Source organism: Buteo buteo, chromosome 2 (assembly GCF_964188355.1).
Source record: "Buteo buteo chromosome 2, bButBut1.hap1.1, whole genome shotgun sequence".
Taxonomy (NCBI): Eukaryota; Metazoa; Chordata; class Aves; order Accipitriformes; family Accipitridae; genus Buteo; species Buteo buteo.
Window position 1 is genome coordinate 22,994,065 of NC_134172.1, and position 19,889 is coordinate 23,013,953.

The following is a 19,889-nucleotide window of genomic DNA, read 5'->3' on the forward strand; positions in this document are numbered from 1 at the left end:
ACTATGATAACTTATTTTTTGCTAAGGTCAAGTAAACTTAAAAATAAATCTGAAATTTATAAAATAGGGACTTTATAAGTTTTCACAGAAGACTTCATAGAAATCCGACTACTTTTCATAAAAAGAGAAAAATATTGTTCCTCCCCAAAGTAACATTTTAAAGATGCTTTCTCTTTTACACTCTAAACTCTCTCAAATTTTCTCCCTCCATTAGAGATAACAAGCTGAGAGGTGCTACTTTCAAAAACAGGAAAAAGGACATTATACATACAAATGAGTTTTCTACATTAAAAATGGCATTCAAGAGAAATAGAGCAAGTACTATAATGTGCTGTAGTTCCATAGAACAGAACTATCTAAACACGTAAGATCACAGAGAGGAACTTCATGACCTATCAGATCAGTTTGTATGACAAATAAATAGGGGAAGTGATTTTCTTTTTTCTTTTTTTTTTTCCCCATAAAAACTGAATGGCTGTCTTTTTTAGAAGCATGTCCTTTCTGCAAATGTGACTGACAGAATTTGCTTATATGTAAGACATGGCTGTTTGAGGTGGATGTTTGTAAGTGGCCCTTGCAAGCTACATGCCAACAGAAACCTGCTAAGTTCAGGCACAATGGTGGTCAGAGGACTAGGAAGATATGCTCATTTAGTGTGCTTCTGGGGAAAATGTCATGAGACAGGAATCCCACTGTCCTCTTTACTAGAGCCTATGAGAGAACGCGGGGTAAACACAGAGGCAGTGTAGCCTTCACGGACACAGAGAATTGAAATCTGAAACCAGACTTTATATGAGCACTCTACAGATCCTGTCACCAGCTAATACAACAACTGACAAGGGCTCAAAACCATTCACTCTATTTGGATTTATATTCAACATGTATAAAAGTATGAAAGTAGTAAGTCAAGCAGTAACATGTCTCAAATCCCAACAAATCCATAAATGCAATCTAAAATCAAATTTCAGTGAACAATTTGTGATTGCTACTTACCTGGCCATCATATGAGTATAAATCCATATGTCCCGATGGGAAGCCTTTGGCCCAGTTTGTAAAGTAAACTCCTGTTCCGTCTGTCCAGAGGAACCTCAGTTCATGATTTATATCATTTAATCCAATCCATGTATCAGTAACAAAATCTTTCATATGGAAGGTGAGGAAAGCTAGAGTTAAAAAAGGCAAAGAAAAAGAGAAATACTTTTAATGAAGGACAATTGAAATGTCTGGCCTCACTGAGATTAGTGATATTAAATATTTTTTCTGAAATACAGAACACTTCATTGTTGACAACACAAGCAGGTTAGATGAAAAGGAGGTGACTTTTGAGTTTAATGAACAAGGAACCAGATATAACTGTGGCTTTGGGCAAAATACTTCAGCTAAATATCTAACCTGGTACTGGGATGATTCCCAAAAGCATGACAGAAATGTCTCCAGATATTTTTAAATCCTAGTCCCACAACTGACTTAGAAATATACAGCTGTGTAGATCACATACAATTTGTTAATCCCACCAGAGTGGTTACCTCCCCATGGCATCAGACAGCACCACTGAGCACCTACCACTTGTGCATCTGCACAAGTAGTGCTGTTATAGAATTGCAAGAGTGTTTCCTCTCTCCCTGGAAAACCTGAGCAATAGCCTGCACTGTCTTAGCAGGGAGCAGAATGCGCAAGCAACATGCTTAAAATGAGCCTCAACAGAACTGTTCATCACAAGTAAATTAACTACCACAGCTTTGCACAGTCCAGGAAGGTGTTTATGTATCCTAGCTAGCGTGGCTAGCTCACAAACAGAGCAGGCTAGGTCAGCTGGCATTCATCAACCCACTAATCCAAGATACCTCAAACACTGTGATAAAATGAACATATAATGGCTTTTGCCAACTGCTACAGTCATTGTTATGGGTTTACTTTTCTCTGCAAACAATAGATGAATTTCTGTCTGCTCTACCAACCATTCACCTTCCTTTAGTCTTTTAAAATGAATGTAACTTACACTTCCAGGAATGAAATCTGTAGATTTCTTTGCCAAATGTTAGCATTGCTGTTCTGCCAGAAACTGTAGCAGGAACCCAAGCCTTCATGCCTACATTGCCAGCAATAACAATAGTTTTGTGCTAATAACTTTATTGCTCATATCTCTTTTACCTAGAATTCAAGCCCTGTGCATGAACCAATCACCTGAAATCTGTACTGCAGAAATTATGCTGGAGAAGAATTTAACTATGTTTGAAAAGTGAAAGTTTGATTCTTCATCTCTTCACATGTGGAAACATAAGTAGTACTAAGTTCATGTCAGCAGTCTAAATTTAAACTATTTAATTGTTCAGACTACAATGCAGACTTGTTTTACTATGGTTGATTTTTCAGTATGCTCTTTTGAGTTCACAAACTGTATGTGTTGTGCAACATCTCTTTCTCATCACTGTAGTATAAAACAGTATTTCTAAAAAGAGGGTGTTATTAACATCTATCAAAACCTTCCCCAATTTTTAATTTGAATGTGTGCCATGTTTATTCAAGCATGAGGTAATTTCCCTCTGCTCATCTCCCCCAGTCATGGATGTAGCTCTTAGGTTCATTAAAATAAGCTCCTCTAGTGAAAAGAATGGTACATGTATGTGGTGAGTTGTGGGTAGGTGTATGAGCAGTCAAACCTCTGTCCCAAGCTGCCCAGAGACAGCAAGTTCTCATCCTAAATGTGTTCTGCTTGAGTTAATATGAAAGCCATGCAGCATGTTAATGCCACCTAGTGAAACTACATTATTTGGAATGCAACTTGCTGGGTCCAGCTGGCATGATGTGTAAGCAGAAGAAGCATTACTTTGGCTGCCAGGACAATATACATGTGTATACATATATCTAAGCCAACATTACAATATTAAGATTTGGTACAGTCAGGTAAAGACTTTGTTGTAAATTTCTAAAAATTATACGTTTTGTAACAAAAATCAGATCACAGAACCATTAGTCAAATCCTGTCTATATTCACAAAAATATAACAGCCATCCTGTAAAGATTAAATGTAATCTCATCTAGTTGCTACAAAACTATACACAGTACCTTGCACTTGTTCATTAGGGATAGTGGCCAGGTTTCCTCCTAAATTCATGCAAGCTGTTCGTGCAGCATGCCAAGTGACACGTTCATCTTCTGTAGATCCAAATATTTTGTAACACTAAAACATGAACAAATTCTCTATATATTATCTTTACTCCAATATCCCTCACAGATTGAAAACCACTGCTTTAAGCAAAGCAGGATGGAGAAAAGGCAGTAAAATAATGCATTTATCTGAAAAAAACCACTTTCAGCTTAAAATGAGCTTTTTGTGCTGATCCTTGTTCTATATAAAATTAAAGTTCTCAAGAAAGTGTTTTGCTTAACAAGAAACATACTAGATTTGATCTGAAATCCCTAGAAAATAAGCAAAAACTGTCTTCTTATAGACAGTCAACTAACAGTGGTAAGTTATGCATGACTGATATTAGTCTGCCTGTTTATTTATTTGACTCTACAAAGCATACTATGTTAGTAAAGTTAAGGAAGGCAAAATGTATTCAGTACTGACAAAGCATTATGGTTTGGTTAAAAAATATCAAGGTCAAAGCATCAATACTTCAGGAACTCTGTCTAAACTCTTTACGAAATGCATATCAAAAGGTTTGAAGAGATGACTAGAGAATTACTTTCGTCAACTGCAACTGAATATGTTCATCTGCCACTTCATTAGAAGCATTTAATAAGCACCTTTCCTGCAAAACAGTGGATGGGTAAACAAAAAAAAGCATGCAGGCGTAAACCAGCTCTTTGCAAAAAATAATAATATTTTACTTTAATAAGAAACAATATTATTAAATAATTCCCTGTTTTCTATTTAATGCTGCCAAACATCCAACATGCACTGTATTTGTTCTAGTACCTTATTATGAAAGGAAAGCCAAGTTGGATGACATCCTCTTGGAGTTGAAAATGTTGTTGTAGGAACAGTTGAATTAATGGAACTGTTGTGCCTTTCACATATGTAGGGATTTGGATAACCACAGTTTATATCATTCCAAAATCCTGAATGTAAGACAAATAGGGAACTGTATGACACCACATCCAGAGCTGGTTAAATGGAAATCAGTTTCACTCATTCTTATACAAAGTGCTTTTAGTTGAAAGGCAAGATCAAATCCTTAGAGTCTTTCAGTTTATTATCATTCTATATCAGCATCCAGGATAAATATATCACTTTATAAACACTGTAATTACAGAATGTTAAAAACAGTGTAGAACCAGGTACTAGAAATATCAATTTCTTAGTGGCACATTAGGCCAATTTTAATAAAAAATATAAACCAGTTGTATAGCAATCACAACCACAGACCTCTATCAGAGCTTCCCCATGCTAGGCTTAAGGCAAACACAAGAGCGCAAAACTGTTAACTCCTGAAAATAATACTATGGTCTACTTCTATAACATTTTGCAAAAGAGCAAAAAAAGGGGGGAAGGGGTGCCTCTCAGAAGAAAAAAAAGTTGTGACACAAACACAGAAATAACTAAATTCAGGAACAAACATACAAAACTCACCTAAGTTCTTATACATAACAACACAGTTTTCATCATTATTTGCAAAGTTAGGTTCATGTGGTGCCCATGCCAAATAATTCACTGGAGTGCCATCCATCCAGCTTAAGAAAAACAATCCAACAAAACACTTCTTTAACATACAAACAGAATTGCTTCCATGCTACAAAAAATAATTTTGCAATATGTTTAATATAAACATTCATAGCTTAAGGTGTACAAGGTTTTTTGACCAATTTGCCTCTTTGTTAATTGCACTAACCTTCCTCTCTGTGCAAAGATGTACGTGTATGTGTTGAAGTTGTGTTTACATTTAAGCAATATGCTGACACTTTTGCAACTGATAGGACAATACTCAAAATAACCATTAGGGCCAATGTGAAAGCCAGACACCATTTCAGCATGAGAAAGCCCAGTGGCTCACCACTTCCCCCAAGTCATACATTCCCTGTGCCTATTACAGAGATAAGAGATTTTATTCATGACACTGGCAAAATGCTTGATCTTTCCCCTATGCAGAGGAAAAGGACATGACAAACCACCTACAAGGAAATTCCTGTGACAATGTGCCTTACCATAAGGTAAAATACAAACATCGAAAAACTTGTACATTCACGTAGACTAAACAATAAAGAAAAAAATCATAACCAGGCAACCAAACACTTATTAGGAGACATGTTCCTATTGGCCTGCAAGTGACAGAGATGCTCATACACAAGGTACTTCACTTAAAAGCATATTCATCTTAGGGTCCATACAAAAACAATGGAATAGCACAGACACCTCATTTTCAGAAGGTGATCTGGTTCACCTAACATCCTAATTATCTTCTGGAGGTTCCTCATTGTTACTGCAGACTATGAGGAGAACCAAGAATTATTAGGCATCTATCCAGGCACTTCAAGACCCAGACTGAACTGAATCCAGGCCTAAATTAACATCACATGTAAAAATCAACATGGTGCTACATACTGACATCCAGAAAGGCTTACAGAAAACTTGCTTATCCTCAGAGTGCACCTGAAGTCATATAATGGCAACAGCTATCTCAGTTCTACAAAAAGAAAATATGTTGCATTTTTCTCTTTATTACAGTCTGTTCCCAACAGACAGGGAAAAAGAATGTTTTTACCTATCAAAAATCTTACATATTTTGAGTTGGGGCATTTATTTATATTTTCAGTATAAAACACGGAATAAAGGAAACTAGAATTCCTGAATAAGAATTCAAAATACTTTATCTGCAATGTAATTTTTCTGATAGCTTTGGGTGAATTCAGGGGAAAAACATTCTCATTTGTTTTGACAGGCCACAATTTCATTCAAGCACTTCATTATTTTTGCTCTGCTCTGTAGATTTCTTTATTTTAAAGCACAATGCAAGCTTGATGGTTCTAGTTGGCCTACCTTGTCCGTTGGTCAACACTCAGTTGTAAACCAATGAAATAGGAATCCTCTCTGCCATTTTTCAAGATCTAGAATGTAAAGATTAAAATTGTATAAATGTCCTCTTTTTATCATAGAAATCTGTTATGTTAATAATGAGTAATATATGTCTGACAGAGGATATGAACTGCTATATTCTCTAGCCGCAACATTTAAGTTAAATCAGCTCACAGCTGACAGTCCACAGTCAAACTTCACCATTGGCCAAAAGGTGTGGTCACTATATTAACACTTCTCACAGTCTTACTTGAAAGCCACTGAAATCAGCACCTCTTGCACAGTCTCTGCAGTGGACATCATCATTTTTTTCAAGGGACAAGCCTTCCTACAATTTGGATATAAATTGATATAGGCCTTTGTGTCATCTCACAGCCACTCTTCAGCCAGCTCAGGAAAAGTTCTCTGTAGCTCAAATCTGACTTTTGAGCACATTCCTGATTGAAAGAAGTTGGTCTCAATACAGTATAAACATGCAAACAACCCCAGCCACCTAGGAAATATCATTTAAAAGCTCTTTCTCATGGCATAATCCATGCCTCAAGTTGTTCTTCCTGCATAATTATATTTTCCCCACAAGAAGAAGGAGGCAAAGGAGCAAACTTGAGGACCAAAAAGAGGCTGCTAGGTAGACTACATCCCAGATACACTGACAAGATCAAAAGCCAATGTTCTGAGTGTTGCATGTAAGCCAGTATCTCTTTTGATCCACTACTTAAGCTATCTTATCTGTTGATAAACTTTACTTTCAGTTAACTCACCCACCTTACAGAATCATAGCTCACAAGTACAAGACGTTGCTAAAATGAAGCCACAGATTAATTAAAAGTAAGCATTAAGATTTACCTTAGCACATTACCAGTTGCAGATAGATTCAACGTGGTAGAACTGCCACATTGAACAGGAAAAGCAGATAATGATCTGTTTAATGTTCCCTGTGCTTATTTCTATACAAAATACGAAACTAAATTGTCCTCATCTCAGCTATGAAACAATCTAAAAAAAGACTTGAGTTTGTTCTTCATATTAATCTGGCTTAATGCTACTGCAATTTCACTACCATAAAACTTGTAGGGAGAACACCAGAGTGAAAAGGATTTGTGACCATGCTCACTTATTTTGGATGATTTATTCCATAGTATTAATGATTTTTCTTACATATCGCCAGAGGAACTTTCTTTCACTTTCATTCTCAATGACGGCAAGGTCTCCAAAGTTCCTTTTGCAGAACTCCCGACCTTTTTCCATAGGAACACTCTCTGTGCTGAAATAATATTGTTTCTCTTCATGTATAATCCATCCATCCTCAGTAGTCTTGTACTCTGTAAGATAAATGCTAAGCTAATTACATTGTTCCTGAGATACAAGACATTCTCATTAGTGAAATTTTAAAAATGCTTTTAAACACACATGCACATATAGTAATAGCAATAACACTTACTGGGTGCAGGAGATTCTGTTGGTTCAGGCTTTACACTTGCCCCTGTAAGAAAAAAATATTTATTATGATTGTACACTTTCTGCTGTAAGAGAAAATATTTACCATAATTGATAGGCATGTTTTTCTATTGACATTGAATTCTACAGTTAGCAATGGATTTAACACCAAAACCTAGAAGGAACTAAATAGCCTTAATCTCTTATTTTGGGTACACTATTTGATTTTAAACAAATATTCTTGTTCCCTGAAGCTATTCCTTATGTGCAAGGTATTACAAAATACCTTGACATTTACCTGAATTAAGTAATTATTTTTGGTATTCACTGGATACAGAAAACCTTATGTCCCAAAGCATTAACTCTATTAAGACAGTCCTGCATGTCCCATTCCTTCCTTTCCCCTGGTCACTTATACAAGAATTCTGGCTTAAACTAGAGACAGCAGGAATGCAGGCTGGGTTATCTTCTTCCGTGGTGCCCTAGCTACTACAGAGTGAGGTTCTTTCCATCTTTCCCTGGCTGAGAAGAACTGCTATCTGGATCTTAAAAAAGTCCCCAGATAAAATCTCACTGGAAAAGATCCCAAGAAATTAACTGGTCCTTTCTGAAAAGAAGACCTCAAGCTAAAGAATTGCCGAGTTTGTTTTTCCTATGGCATCATGGAGATAACATCCTGGATGGCATCAATAGCAGCTCAGCAAAACAATTTCTAACACAGGAGATCTCTGTCTTTATGCTGTCTCTGTGCTAAATTATGATCTCACAGATATCGGCATTTAATAAGAAATTCTCTGCCTAAAAAATTATTTTACCAATATAAAGCAGAGCTGATACATTATTGTCAATAATCTAATGCAGCATCTTTATTTTGCTCCCCTCCCTCCCAATATAAGAATATGGTAAAATGTTTAAATAAGCACTTTCTAAAATACTCAAACTTAGGTAGATGCACTGCGTGGAACTCAAGATTGCTCTGAATCATAAATTTTGTCTTGATGTCTTCAGAAAATAAAAAGCATCTGAACTCAGATCTCAAAAGCATTTAGCAAGAAACCGACATATGAATATAAAACCCAGCCAAAGCAAAATAAAGTATCTCAAAACCAGGCCCCATCTTGCAACTACAGATTCAATTAGTTGACAAAACAGTACCTGAGCTGTAAGGAGGGAGTCTTCACACATAAAAATTCAGGTATGTGAACTGATTTGCAAACTATTTTCTAATAACTTGAAACTCAACTCAGAAAAAAAAAACCAAAATAGGATTTGTTGGAGAAGGCATGAACTTCTCTAAATGAAAAGTCAAAAGTGAATGTGAATATTCAAAGTAACATTTCCTATTTTTCAAGTATCACATTTCCCTTTCTGAAATCATAGAGAAAGGTCAGTGAGAAGTTCCAGCAGAGCACCTGGCTCTGTATCTTTAAATGCATCGAACACATGGAAACCCTTATACCACTTAGATATTTCACATTCCACCAGAACTATTCTGATAAACAGGTTTTGAAATTTTTTATTTCTTAAAGTTAAGGAAAAAATCAACTGAGAATCTTTTCTGATTTTACTAATACACAGGAGTAAGTGATACCTTTTCTTATCTGGCAAATCCATCCATATAGATAATCACAGTGCCTGTCATTCCAAAGCATGCTGGAATCACCACTGATCTCTGCACAAAGTTCAATTCCTTGATAATTATTGGGTTCTCCAAAGCCCCAGTTTTCATACCTCACCTATGACAGAAAAGGTTTTGTGAAATTCTGTTATATAGAAAGAGAACAATGGAGAGAGGGAGGAGACAGCATTAAACCACAGACCCACAACTTCTTCCTACTGACAGTTTAAAAACTTAGATAAAAGGAAACCAGAATCTCCCTGTGCAAATGCTGACATTTCAAACTTTTTTTCAGATTGCGACTGGACTGCAGCTTAGATAACAGTTGTTTCTGATCACACTTGGAAGAATATTGACTTTTTATAGGACCTAAATTCTGTAAAATTAATCTAATAACAATGATGGGGCATGCTACATGTTGATATTAATTTAAGTAAATATCCTGTATGAGTAAAATAGTAGGACATTATTGAGGTACAACAAAAATGTTGACATTTTTCTTAGAAAAATATTCCTGCTATTCTAATTTTCCTGTATAAATTCCAATTTCGGTTTTCTGTATGGTAAACTTCCATCAATACATTTTGACCAACCTTGCATGAAATACACCCACACCTCCAAAACCACTTTTTTTTCTAGTTTTATGTCTTAGTCTAAAGTACAGTCAAGTCACGCTGACATAAAACAATTGCCTTCAGCTCTATGGAATGTAGCCCATTTTAGATAAAGATCAAATTAGTAAAGAAGAGAAATACTAAAGATGGATTTTTTTTTCCTTAAACAATCCTTGCATTTATAATGGCATCCTTTTAGTCTACATGGATTTAATTTTCTTGTTGTTTCAATGCACATTTTCTTATCAAAAATCAGTATGTTTTAGCCAAAAAAATCAAGCCATGAAATTGCTATTCATAAGCTTTCCTAAAAAGAACATGATACAGTAGAGGGTTATGATTAAGCATAAAATTACACAGAAACACATACACCACACACACTTGATAAGCACAGGGAATGCAAAATAACAGCTGTGGAAAATTGAATCACTCACTGGAGATCCATCACTCCAAACAAAGCCATCATCAGGATTCAAGTAATATAACCCCATCCAGAAATGCTGGTGGTAATAGCCATTGTTCCTAAAAAAAAAACCACAAAAAACCACCCCAAAAGAAGTGTCCCATTTATAAGAAGTTTAAATGTAAAACCAAAACTAATAAGGGCATTACAATATTTAGTAATCTATCATTCACAACAGTTAATAAGCTTCTTCAAAAATAATCCTTAAAGCTGTTAGAAACAATAACAACCAGGGTGGAAATTAATTAAAATGCAACCACTTCTAGGTGTTATCACCACACATTAACTCAGACAGATTGAAATACTGACCAAGAAAATGTCCAGATCCAATCCAGCTCCTGAAAATAAAGTGGCTTAATACTTTTGTATAATAGTTCAATAGCTACTGTTGCTCCATTTATCAACTCTCCATCTCCTCTGTAAAGGCATTTATGGTTTCCAAACACAAAGTTACTTGCTGCAGTTGAATCACATTGGAAGAATAGCACCTTAAGCTAATTCTTGTCTGCAAGCAGACACACTTAACTGATTTATCTGAATTTATTGAGTCAATTTGTGGTAATGCAGCATCTGAGACTTCTTCCTTACTGTAAGTACATAGCTGGGATTCTAGTACGGTTGTAGCATTTTGCAAGGCTGCTATGTTTCAGTCTTGCTTCCTAGTTAGACAGGGATGTACAAGTTCATTGAGCACAGTCTATTCAGGTCATATGGCAAGTGTTACCTTTTTAAGAGTATTTGATCTCATTCAGAAATCTTACACCTGATTTTTACAGTTCAGGGACTTACTAACCTTATTTACATTCCCTGTGTAGGAAAAAATTACTCTGAAGTTGCTTCTGCTTTCTGATTAGTTCATAAAAATGACAAACAAACAACATATTGACCAGATTTATATCTTGTACATGTGCTTATGTGAAAACAACTGGCATCTGTGGTAATTCTATAATATCCCCAAACCACAGTAAATATTTTTACATCATGATAAATGTAGCCTCAACTAGATATCTCATTTTAGCATTAGCTTCTGGAGTGATTGCTGCTAGTCATACAACTCTGCTATTTCATCAGCTCTACTTTTTTGCTATGTGTTTGATACAGATGCGGATAATGAATCCAGACTGGCTTATACTGAAGTAAAAACTTACACCTAAAATTAAATATTTCAGACAGATCAAAAGGCTAATTAAAGTAAATGGACAACCACACTACAGATACTCACGCAATAGAACGCCATATCACATACTGTTCTTCTTTACCATTAATGGATGCCAGATCTCCTCCTATAGCTCGACAAAACTCTTGAGATTCAAGCCATGTTTTCTTTTGCTCTCCTCTTGAGAAAGGCTAAAGAGAGCATTTTGCAATCAGACAACATAGACCATATTGATCACAAGATCAAGAAACATCCGCTATCCAAAAGCAATTTATTTACAATTAATTTGTTCTGGGAGGATTACAGAAACTTTGAATACAGGGTTTATGAGTGTTCACCTCTGTGAAACACAGGCCTAGTATAAGTGTCTTTAAGCCAAGTTAGCAAACTGCATTGCTGACAGGAGTATCTGCTGCAAAACAACTAGGAGAAAGGCACTTTTAATGTTAAAAGAATGGGAAATTCAGTCTTAAAAGAATTGGAAATTAAGTTCAGAAGATCAGACCTGAAGATCAGACTTTAATAGAATAAACAAAACCATCAGCATTTCAATAGAAGGGAACAAGACCTCTACATATAATCTGTAAATAAGCTCATGAAACAGTAAGATATATGTATACCAATTTTTATTGCATGTATGTGCAGCAAATACAAACTACCTTAATGCAGAAATAAGCAACATACTTACTTTGAAACAGAAGCTAATACGATTGTTTGAGTCCCAACCTTCTGGACACCGAGGAATAGGAGTTGTTGTAGGAAGAGGTGGAAGCGTCACTCCCTCTGCCCACACTTTGCATAGGAACTTTGCCTTTTCTTCACATTTTATTACATCCCATAATCCACCTGCAATTCCAGTCCTCATGGCAACGCAGCCCGGCTTTCTTCCTGGTTGAAAACAGGAATGCACAAAAGCAATGTTTAGGGGGTCATAAGAATTTAGAAAACTTCATATTCTATACTGATGGAAATTAAGACTTTGTACAGAGCCAAAAATATTTCTAACGTTAGAGTAGGTCCAGAGGAGGGCCACAAAAATCATCAGAGGGCTGGAACACCTCTGCTATGAAGAAAGGCTGAGGGAGTGGAGTTGTTCAGCCTGGAGAACCTTATCACGTCCATTCAATACATAACGGGGGTTTATAAGGAAGATGGAGAAAGACTTTTTACCAGGGCCTGTAGTGACAGGACAAGAGACAATGGTTTTAAAATGAAAGAGAGTAGGTTTAGATTGGACATAATGAGGAATTTTTTTTTACTATGAGGGTGGTGAGACACTGGAACAGGTTGCCCAGAGAAGTTGTGGATGCCTCATCATTGGAAATGTTTGAGGTCAGGTTGAATGGGACTTTGAACCACTTCATCTAGTGCAAGATGTCCCTGCCAATGGCAGGGCAGGTAGGACTAGATGATCTTTAAATGTCCCTTCCAACCCAAACCATTCTGTGATTCTATGATTTTAATTCATGAAGAAAAAAAAAAAACAAGCAAAAAAATCTGTGGTTCATCCACATCTGAGATACTGAATTGTGCTTCACATCAAATCACCTCCAGTGGCTGACTCTGGCAACATCATAACCTGTGATCCAATATATTCTTCCCTAAAACTGAAGGTGTGGTTAGAACTAGTTTCTCAAATTTGTCTAATTTGACTATGATTTTCAAAAATGGACTTACTCTGTATAGGCCTAGTGTTGGCTTTATGGTCTACATAGCCTTACCACTCCACCTGACACATTCAAATCAACATTTAGACACTGAAACTAAAATGAATCAGAGGATCTCCTGAAAGGCAAATGCAACACACCAGAACCTTGAAGGCTGATGACCATCCCCTTTCTGATGTGATCATGTCAGAGATGAAATGACCTCGCACCCCCATAATTTTATCAGAACAGAAAAAAATAGCAATGTTTTTATTAACAAAATTTAGTAAATAAAGAAATCACAATTAATCTAGCAAATATATCAACTAAAAAAGATTAAACACAAATCTTCCCTTGGGCCTCTTGTCCTTCCCTACAATTCCATTTTTTCTAGGACCAGAGGTGCTTCATGCATGCTGTGATCTCACACACCTCAGAACATGCAGTGAGCAAGTGCACAATGACATACGGCTGAACAGGCAGGACTTGCAAGCAGGGCGCAATATGCCTGCAGATATTGCTCTTCCAGAGTAGTACAGACACAGATGTTCCCAGAACAGACACAAATCAGAAACTTGATCTCAATTTAAAGTTTCTTCCCAAACTCATATTAAAAACTCATTTCAGCACTCAGCAGGAAGTTAGCAACAGCACTACATGCCTGAAAAAGCAGCCAGATATATTTGAGATCAATTAGTCATTATACGATCAAGTAAGGGCTAAGGAATGAAATAAAATCAAAGTAGTGAGCAAAGTATTCTGGGCACTGGACTTGTTAAACAGTATAGAGCCATACCCACCAGGCATTTCAGAATTCCAGTGTGTAAATAAGACAGATTCACCATTAGCCCACTTGAACGTTCCCTTTTCTTCTACATCTGAAAGTCCAATCCAAAAGTATCTTTCTGTTCTCAGCCCAACCAGGCTAGTCAGATAGGCTTGTTCATATCTGTTTAAAAGAACACAACTGTTACATTAATATTGTTACATTTATTTTTAAAAGTTATAAAAGGCTTGTTATTTTCTCAGAATTACCACTGTAACTTCTTGAAAGCACAGCTTGGATGAATTTACTTGAACAAGGCACATAACAAAACATTACATAATAGATATTTTGTAAGCTTCAGTACCAGAGTATTCTGCCTTCTCTTCAGATGTCCGGTAAAGAAAGTGACATAATCACGGACTCAAATTAAATTGGTGGGAAAGAATAACCCTGACATGACATATGTGTTATACCACTGTATTTTTTGAGAGTTCCTAGTATCCTTTGATTTAATGACTTCTTGTTTCAGGTAAATCCAAAACTGAAAAGGAATCTCAGCATTATGGAAGAGATATGCAAAAATAAAGGCTAAAGTAGTATGATACTAAATTATCAAATAAGGAACACTGCAAATTAGATCCAATGATCATGCAAGAAAACTTATGTTTGGGAAACAAACCTATGTAGAGGTAAAGCCTGTCATAGTTCATTATGGTGTTTAAACAAACAGCTCTTAAGAAATCAAAGCAAATAAAAGAAGTCTCCCCTTAACAAGGTATAGTCTGAAGACCACATTAATGTTAAACCATTTGTATGACAGCTACAGTGCTACCTACATTTAGAGAGCTACCATTCATGACAGCTAGAGCTTTCACACTAGAACATATCTATTTAGATTATATAGAAACAAGTAAGAAAGTGTAAAGCATCAAGTCAACTGAAAGCAAAATAAGCTTTGTTTCTTAACCCTAACTTTCATTTTCCCAATATTCCGTATTTAATAATGTGCACCACCTGTTCGGAAATTTAGCACACACTGAACCCTGGCTGAACTGTGATGGATTTTCAGATACCAAGCACTTCTATTATCATTTGGTTTCTTATTTATTTTTTTAAAAGTAGCTCAATTCTGAGAAGACCAGGTGGGTGAAAATTATATGCTCTTGCTCATTTGAAGTACCCTTTGAAAGGAATTCAGAGCTGCATCTCTTCACTTAATAATCAAAATTGGATTCTGCATCCCTCACTCAAGTAAAACCCATCCTCAAGCCACTACAATTAAGGAAATAGAAAACATAATTCTATTTTTTTCCTTGACATAACCATCTATATCAATACTGATTTCCAGCCGTCACCTACTTTTATTATAAACTGAATTCCTGGATTTGAATATAATGCAAAAACTGTGAGAAGTTCTGTATCTACAGATAGCTGTCCTCTAAAGCAAGGTTTTTGTCCAGATCAGAGTGTTTTTTTGATATTCAGATGACGCTAGATGTTAAATCCTTATGTGATCCCCTCATGCATGTAGTCTTTTACATACCTGTCTTCAATAGTTGCTAAAAAGGCCTGATGCCTTCCACAGGTTTGATTTGCTTGAGAAAAAGAACAAATGTATTTCCAATGAAGTAACAATAAAAACCATGTCTTTTCCAACCCTGTCAAAATAAACATTAAGTGATCATGTATGTTGCAGGGAAAGGAAAGGAAAGGAAAGGAAAGGAAAGGAAAGGAAAGGAAAGGAAAGGAAAGGAAAGGAAAGGAAAGGAAAGGAAAGGAAAGGAAAGGAAAGGAAAGGAAAGGAAAGGAAAGGAAAGGAAAGGAAAGGAAAGGAAAGGAAAGGAAAGGAAAGAAAGGAAAGGAAAGGAAAGGAAAGGAAAGGAAAGGAAAGGAAAGGAAAGGAAAGGAAAGGAAAGGAAAGGAAAGGAAAGGAAAGGAAAGGAAAGGAAAGGAAAGGAAAGGAAAGGAAAGGGAAAGGAAAGGAAAGGAAAGGAAAGGAAAGGAAAGGAAGGAAAGGAAAGGAAAGGAAAGGAAAGGAAAGGAAAGGAAAGGAAAGAGAAAGGAAAGGAAAGGAAGGAAAGGAAAGGAAAGGAAAGGAAAGGAAAGGAAAGGAAAGGAAAGGAAGGAAAGGAAAGGAAAGAAAGAAAGGAAAGGAAAGGAAAGGAAAGGAAAGGAAAGGAAAGGGAAGAGGAAAGGAAAGGAAGGAAAGGAAAGGAAAGAAAGGAAAGGAAAGGAAAGGAAAGGAAAGGAAAGGAAAGGAAAGGAAAAGGAAAGAAAGGAAAGAGGAAAGGAAAAAGAAACCCAACAAAACCAAACTGATTTATCCCACTGTCACCTAACCATTAGACAAAGGAACAACCGAATTGAAAAAAAGCCAGACGAAACAGGCAGGATCAAAGCTTTTTAAATTTTGTTTCATAGAACAATTTTTCACATATAATGAATTTTTAATCAGTGCATTCCACTTATAAAGGCATGAGAGACTTTGCTGTACACCTTTAGTGCTCAGTATAGGATTATAACTAGCGCATAGGCATTGTGCAACCATGAGAATGGTCTTGAGAAGCAAATTTCAGCTTGGCTTTTCAGAAAGGGAATGACACTTCAGACAAGTTTGTTTATTATTAATTAACATTAACACTCTCTTCTAATGTTTCGTGATTCAAATGCCATTAACTCAGGAGTATGCTTACAGAGGGAGAGTTTGCTGTGACCAGCCCCAATTCAAACAAATTTTCTTCTGATGGTTTTCAATTTCTCACCTATGAGAGACTTTTTTTCTGCAACCATGCACTTAGTTCTCTAGGCAAGGATAACATCCATAAGGATTAGGATCCCTTTATCTTCCGCAACAGTTGAATACTTGTAAGGTTCCCAGGTACTCTTTTACAAATACTGGGAATAAACATCAAAGACTTCCTCTGCAGCTGTGTAAAGCAGACTTGGGGGGAGGGGAGGCAATTTCTTCATGGAAGACAAAAACCCAGTAAGATTCCCTATGACATAACAAATTACTGTAGGCTTTTCGGAATTACTGAGTGTTATGTTACCAGAAGGCGAGCATTACCAAATAAACAATAGATCTGCTGGCAGTTCAGAAGGAGCACAATGGATTCATTTTGTTCAGGCACTCCTACAAATTATTCAAAGTAGAGAGCACTGCCAGAGACCACAGCAAAGCCTTGAGAATAGTATGTAGAGAAGCACACCCTTCCTGCTGTGAATAATTTTGAAGAAAATTGTAGGCAGAGCTGAAGAGCAACTGCTGGCACAGACAAATTCCTTAGGACAGCTTGAATGCCAATCAAGGAAAAATGGCCTGCTGCAGGAACTACAGGTTTGAGTTTTGGTTTAAGTTCTGGGAAAAAAAAGGGAGCATCAAGAGCCAAATGACAGTCAGAGCCTAGATTTATTCATATGTACCACCTATCCTGTCTGCCATAGAAATGAGAAGGCCAACTGTTCTGATGATGACAACACAGAACCCATTTTTCCTGTTTTATCTGTCACCTAGGTGGCATTTTCTCCTCTTAATCATTCCTAGAAGCCTATTCAGATCAGACAGCTTTTTCTTCACTTACTCTCTGGCAGCCCATGTCAATAGTTTCCTCTTCTGTAGGAGCTTCTGACATGGGTTTCCTTTTACAGATGTAGCCAATTTTCTTTTCACAAGAATGGTCTGCCCAAAATCCATCCTGAACATAAGAACAGAACATCACAGTCAAGTGGGATTTAGTCTTCAAAAAAGGCACTTTATGCTTTTAAGTATTCAATTATTTTTTGCAGCTTTAAAAGAAGCAAAACCTACATCTAAGTTCAGTACTTAATTCCAACCTCATTCCAACCTCACTTCTACTGGGGCTGATTCACCATTGACTTACACCTTCTTCAATTATTTAGCCTTCTGAAAAGTGAACCCTTGGAGGTGACAGTAATACACCATCTCTACAACTACTGATTTAATAAGCATGCAGGAGGAAAGGAAGGTGTCATCTCTCCCCACAGAAATCCAGTTGCAACAGAAAAAAAAACAGAAGACTACATTCCTTAGTTAATACTTATATAAAACTTTGAGGATGCAAAAAGTTCCTTGTCAAAGTTAGAATTAACATTGTTACTCCTCATACTACAGATTATCAGAAGAAACAATGACATTCAGTGGGAGCTGTACTGAAAGTAAGGAACCTCACACCATGTTCCCACTATATTTTACATACATTCTGGTTCAACAGATGAACTAAGGTATTGGGAGATGAGGAGAAACACCTGTGCAAAACACTTTCTCACCTGTGCCTTAAAGACTCCACTTTTGTAAAAGTAAAATCATAGCAGTTGGTGGCAATTTCTTTCTCCCCCTCCCCTACACCGAAATGTAAAATGATCATCATGGTAATACACAGTCCCTTGTGCCACAATATGCCAAGTCCTCAAGAACCTAAACAAACCCCACTTCCAGCAAAAACTCCCAAAACTCAATACTACTGCCTACAACAATGAAGAACCCTAGGATGTTCACAGCTCATGCTTGTGTCTTCTCTGTCCTATGCTGACCACAAGGCAAGTCTTTTGGTGGGTGTCTCATAATCTCCTACCATTTCTTTCTCAGCCTCGCTAGACTAGTAGGCACTTCAGATAACCACCCAAAACTCTGACTGTCACAGCCTGGAAGAAATCAGCACAACTTTCACAACTTTTACAGTTCTTTAACACAGGAAAACTTACCCTGAAGCTTTGGCTCTCTAGTTACTGACTTTTGAACCAAGGGAAAACCTGGTCTGATGGCAAGCATCAAGCCCTTAAAATTTAGCCTTGAAAGAAACATTTACCAGTCTAACTTACTACTTTGTATAGAAAGCAAAAGAGTCTTCCCATCAAATAAATGGTGGAAAAACTAAAGCATAGCATATGTCAACAGCTACCCTTTCAAAATGTTAAACTGGACCAATAGTAGCTTCTTTATATCGTAGCAAATTTGTAACACATTAATTTGCATCACTGTCCAAAAGGTACAGAGTCAAATTAAAATGAAAAGTAAAAACAATGTAATGAAGGAGTTAAAATAAAACCGCATCTACAACCACCAAATTCAATGAAAAATAGACAAAAATCGTAACACAATGAACAAGCATGTTATAAATAGAAGTCCTTTTTGATGGCATTGTTGCATGCCTTACTTTATAATTCATTTCTAACTTTCCATTAGCAGGCTGAGAGCACCAATAGACCTAAATGGCCCCCACCATCTTCACTTGGGGCCTCCACCCACCTGCCTGCCCATGAGCCCTGGGGCTCCACTTAAGCTCAGACCTGGGCCTTCAATCCCTGTCCATGCTGTAACAGAAGTACTTGTCTCCAGTTGCACCAATGTCTCTACCTGGCTATGGGCCTTGTTGATCCAGATCCTGACCTTTGGACTGTCTTCTTGGCTTGATCTTGGACAGACCTTGTCACTCACTATGCACTTGCCCAGCAATGACTGGATTGTGTCTGACCCTGGTTACTCTCTGCAGACCTGATCCTGACTCAGCTACTTGGCTTGACGTTGGACCTGCCTCATTATCCCGAATGTGGGCTCTGGTCTGCCACCAGCTGCCTAGCCCACCTGCCCTGCTCCCTTTCTGGGGACAGTGGGACAGGCTCTGACTGGACAGGCACTGTCCCTGCAAGCTGGTCTATTAGGCTTGGCTTGTGGCTTCTGACAATTTTAATTTAATTTTAATACCCCTGCTGGCTTCCAGCTAACCTGTTCTTAACCACACAAAAAAAACCCACCCTAGAGTAGCTCATTCTGCTTTTTTACTAAATAAACAATTGGAAGAACCTCTGTAACAAGCTGTGTATACTTGAAGACTTTTGTTTTTTCAGATTTCTCTTTCACAAATCAAAACCCCCTTTATTTCTTCAGCCAAAAACTACATCATGCTTTCTGTATTGCTTTAGAGTGCTGATACAAGCAAAAGGATGACAGCTTTTCTAAAGCACCAGAATGGAACAGCAGGCTGCTACTTTTATTTATACCTACAGCCACAGATATATCTAACTGTCTACTGCTGTTGGAATTAAAAGGGCCTCTAGGGTTTAGATACAAGTCTCACTTAATACATATTCAGTGCTGGAGGACTCCAAGATCCTTCTGTACTGACAGACACTGTGGTAGGTGAAGGAAGAGA

General features: G+C 37.0%; 1 protein-coding gene across 1 annotated transcript in view; it reads right to left on the reverse strand.

Moving 5' to 3' along the window:
* LOC142040352 (macrophage mannose receptor 1-like) overlaps positions 1 to 19,889 on the reverse strand; it is a 64,216-nt gene that overhangs the window by 14,532 nt on the left and 29,795 nt on the right. Inside the window, 15 exon segments of the mRNA XM_075048167.1 lie at positions 994 to 1,163; positions 3,067 to 3,181; positions 3,926 to 4,068; positions 4,580 to 4,680; positions 5,984 to 6,051; positions 7,178 to 7,341; positions 7,461 to 7,502; positions 9,048 to 9,192; positions 10,123 to 10,210; positions 11,374 to 11,498; positions 11,996 to 12,195; positions 13,754 to 13,902; positions 15,263 to 15,329; positions 15,332 to 15,377; positions 17,301 to 17,414. Of these exon segments, the coding sequence (XP_074904268.1) occupies positions 994 to 1,163; positions 3,067 to 3,181; positions 3,926 to 4,068; positions 4,580 to 4,680; positions 5,984 to 6,051; positions 7,178 to 7,341; positions 7,461 to 7,502; positions 9,048 to 9,192; positions 10,123 to 10,210; positions 11,374 to 11,498; positions 11,996 to 12,195; positions 13,754 to 13,902; positions 15,263 to 15,329; positions 15,332 to 15,377; positions 17,301 to 17,414 (1,737 nt within the window).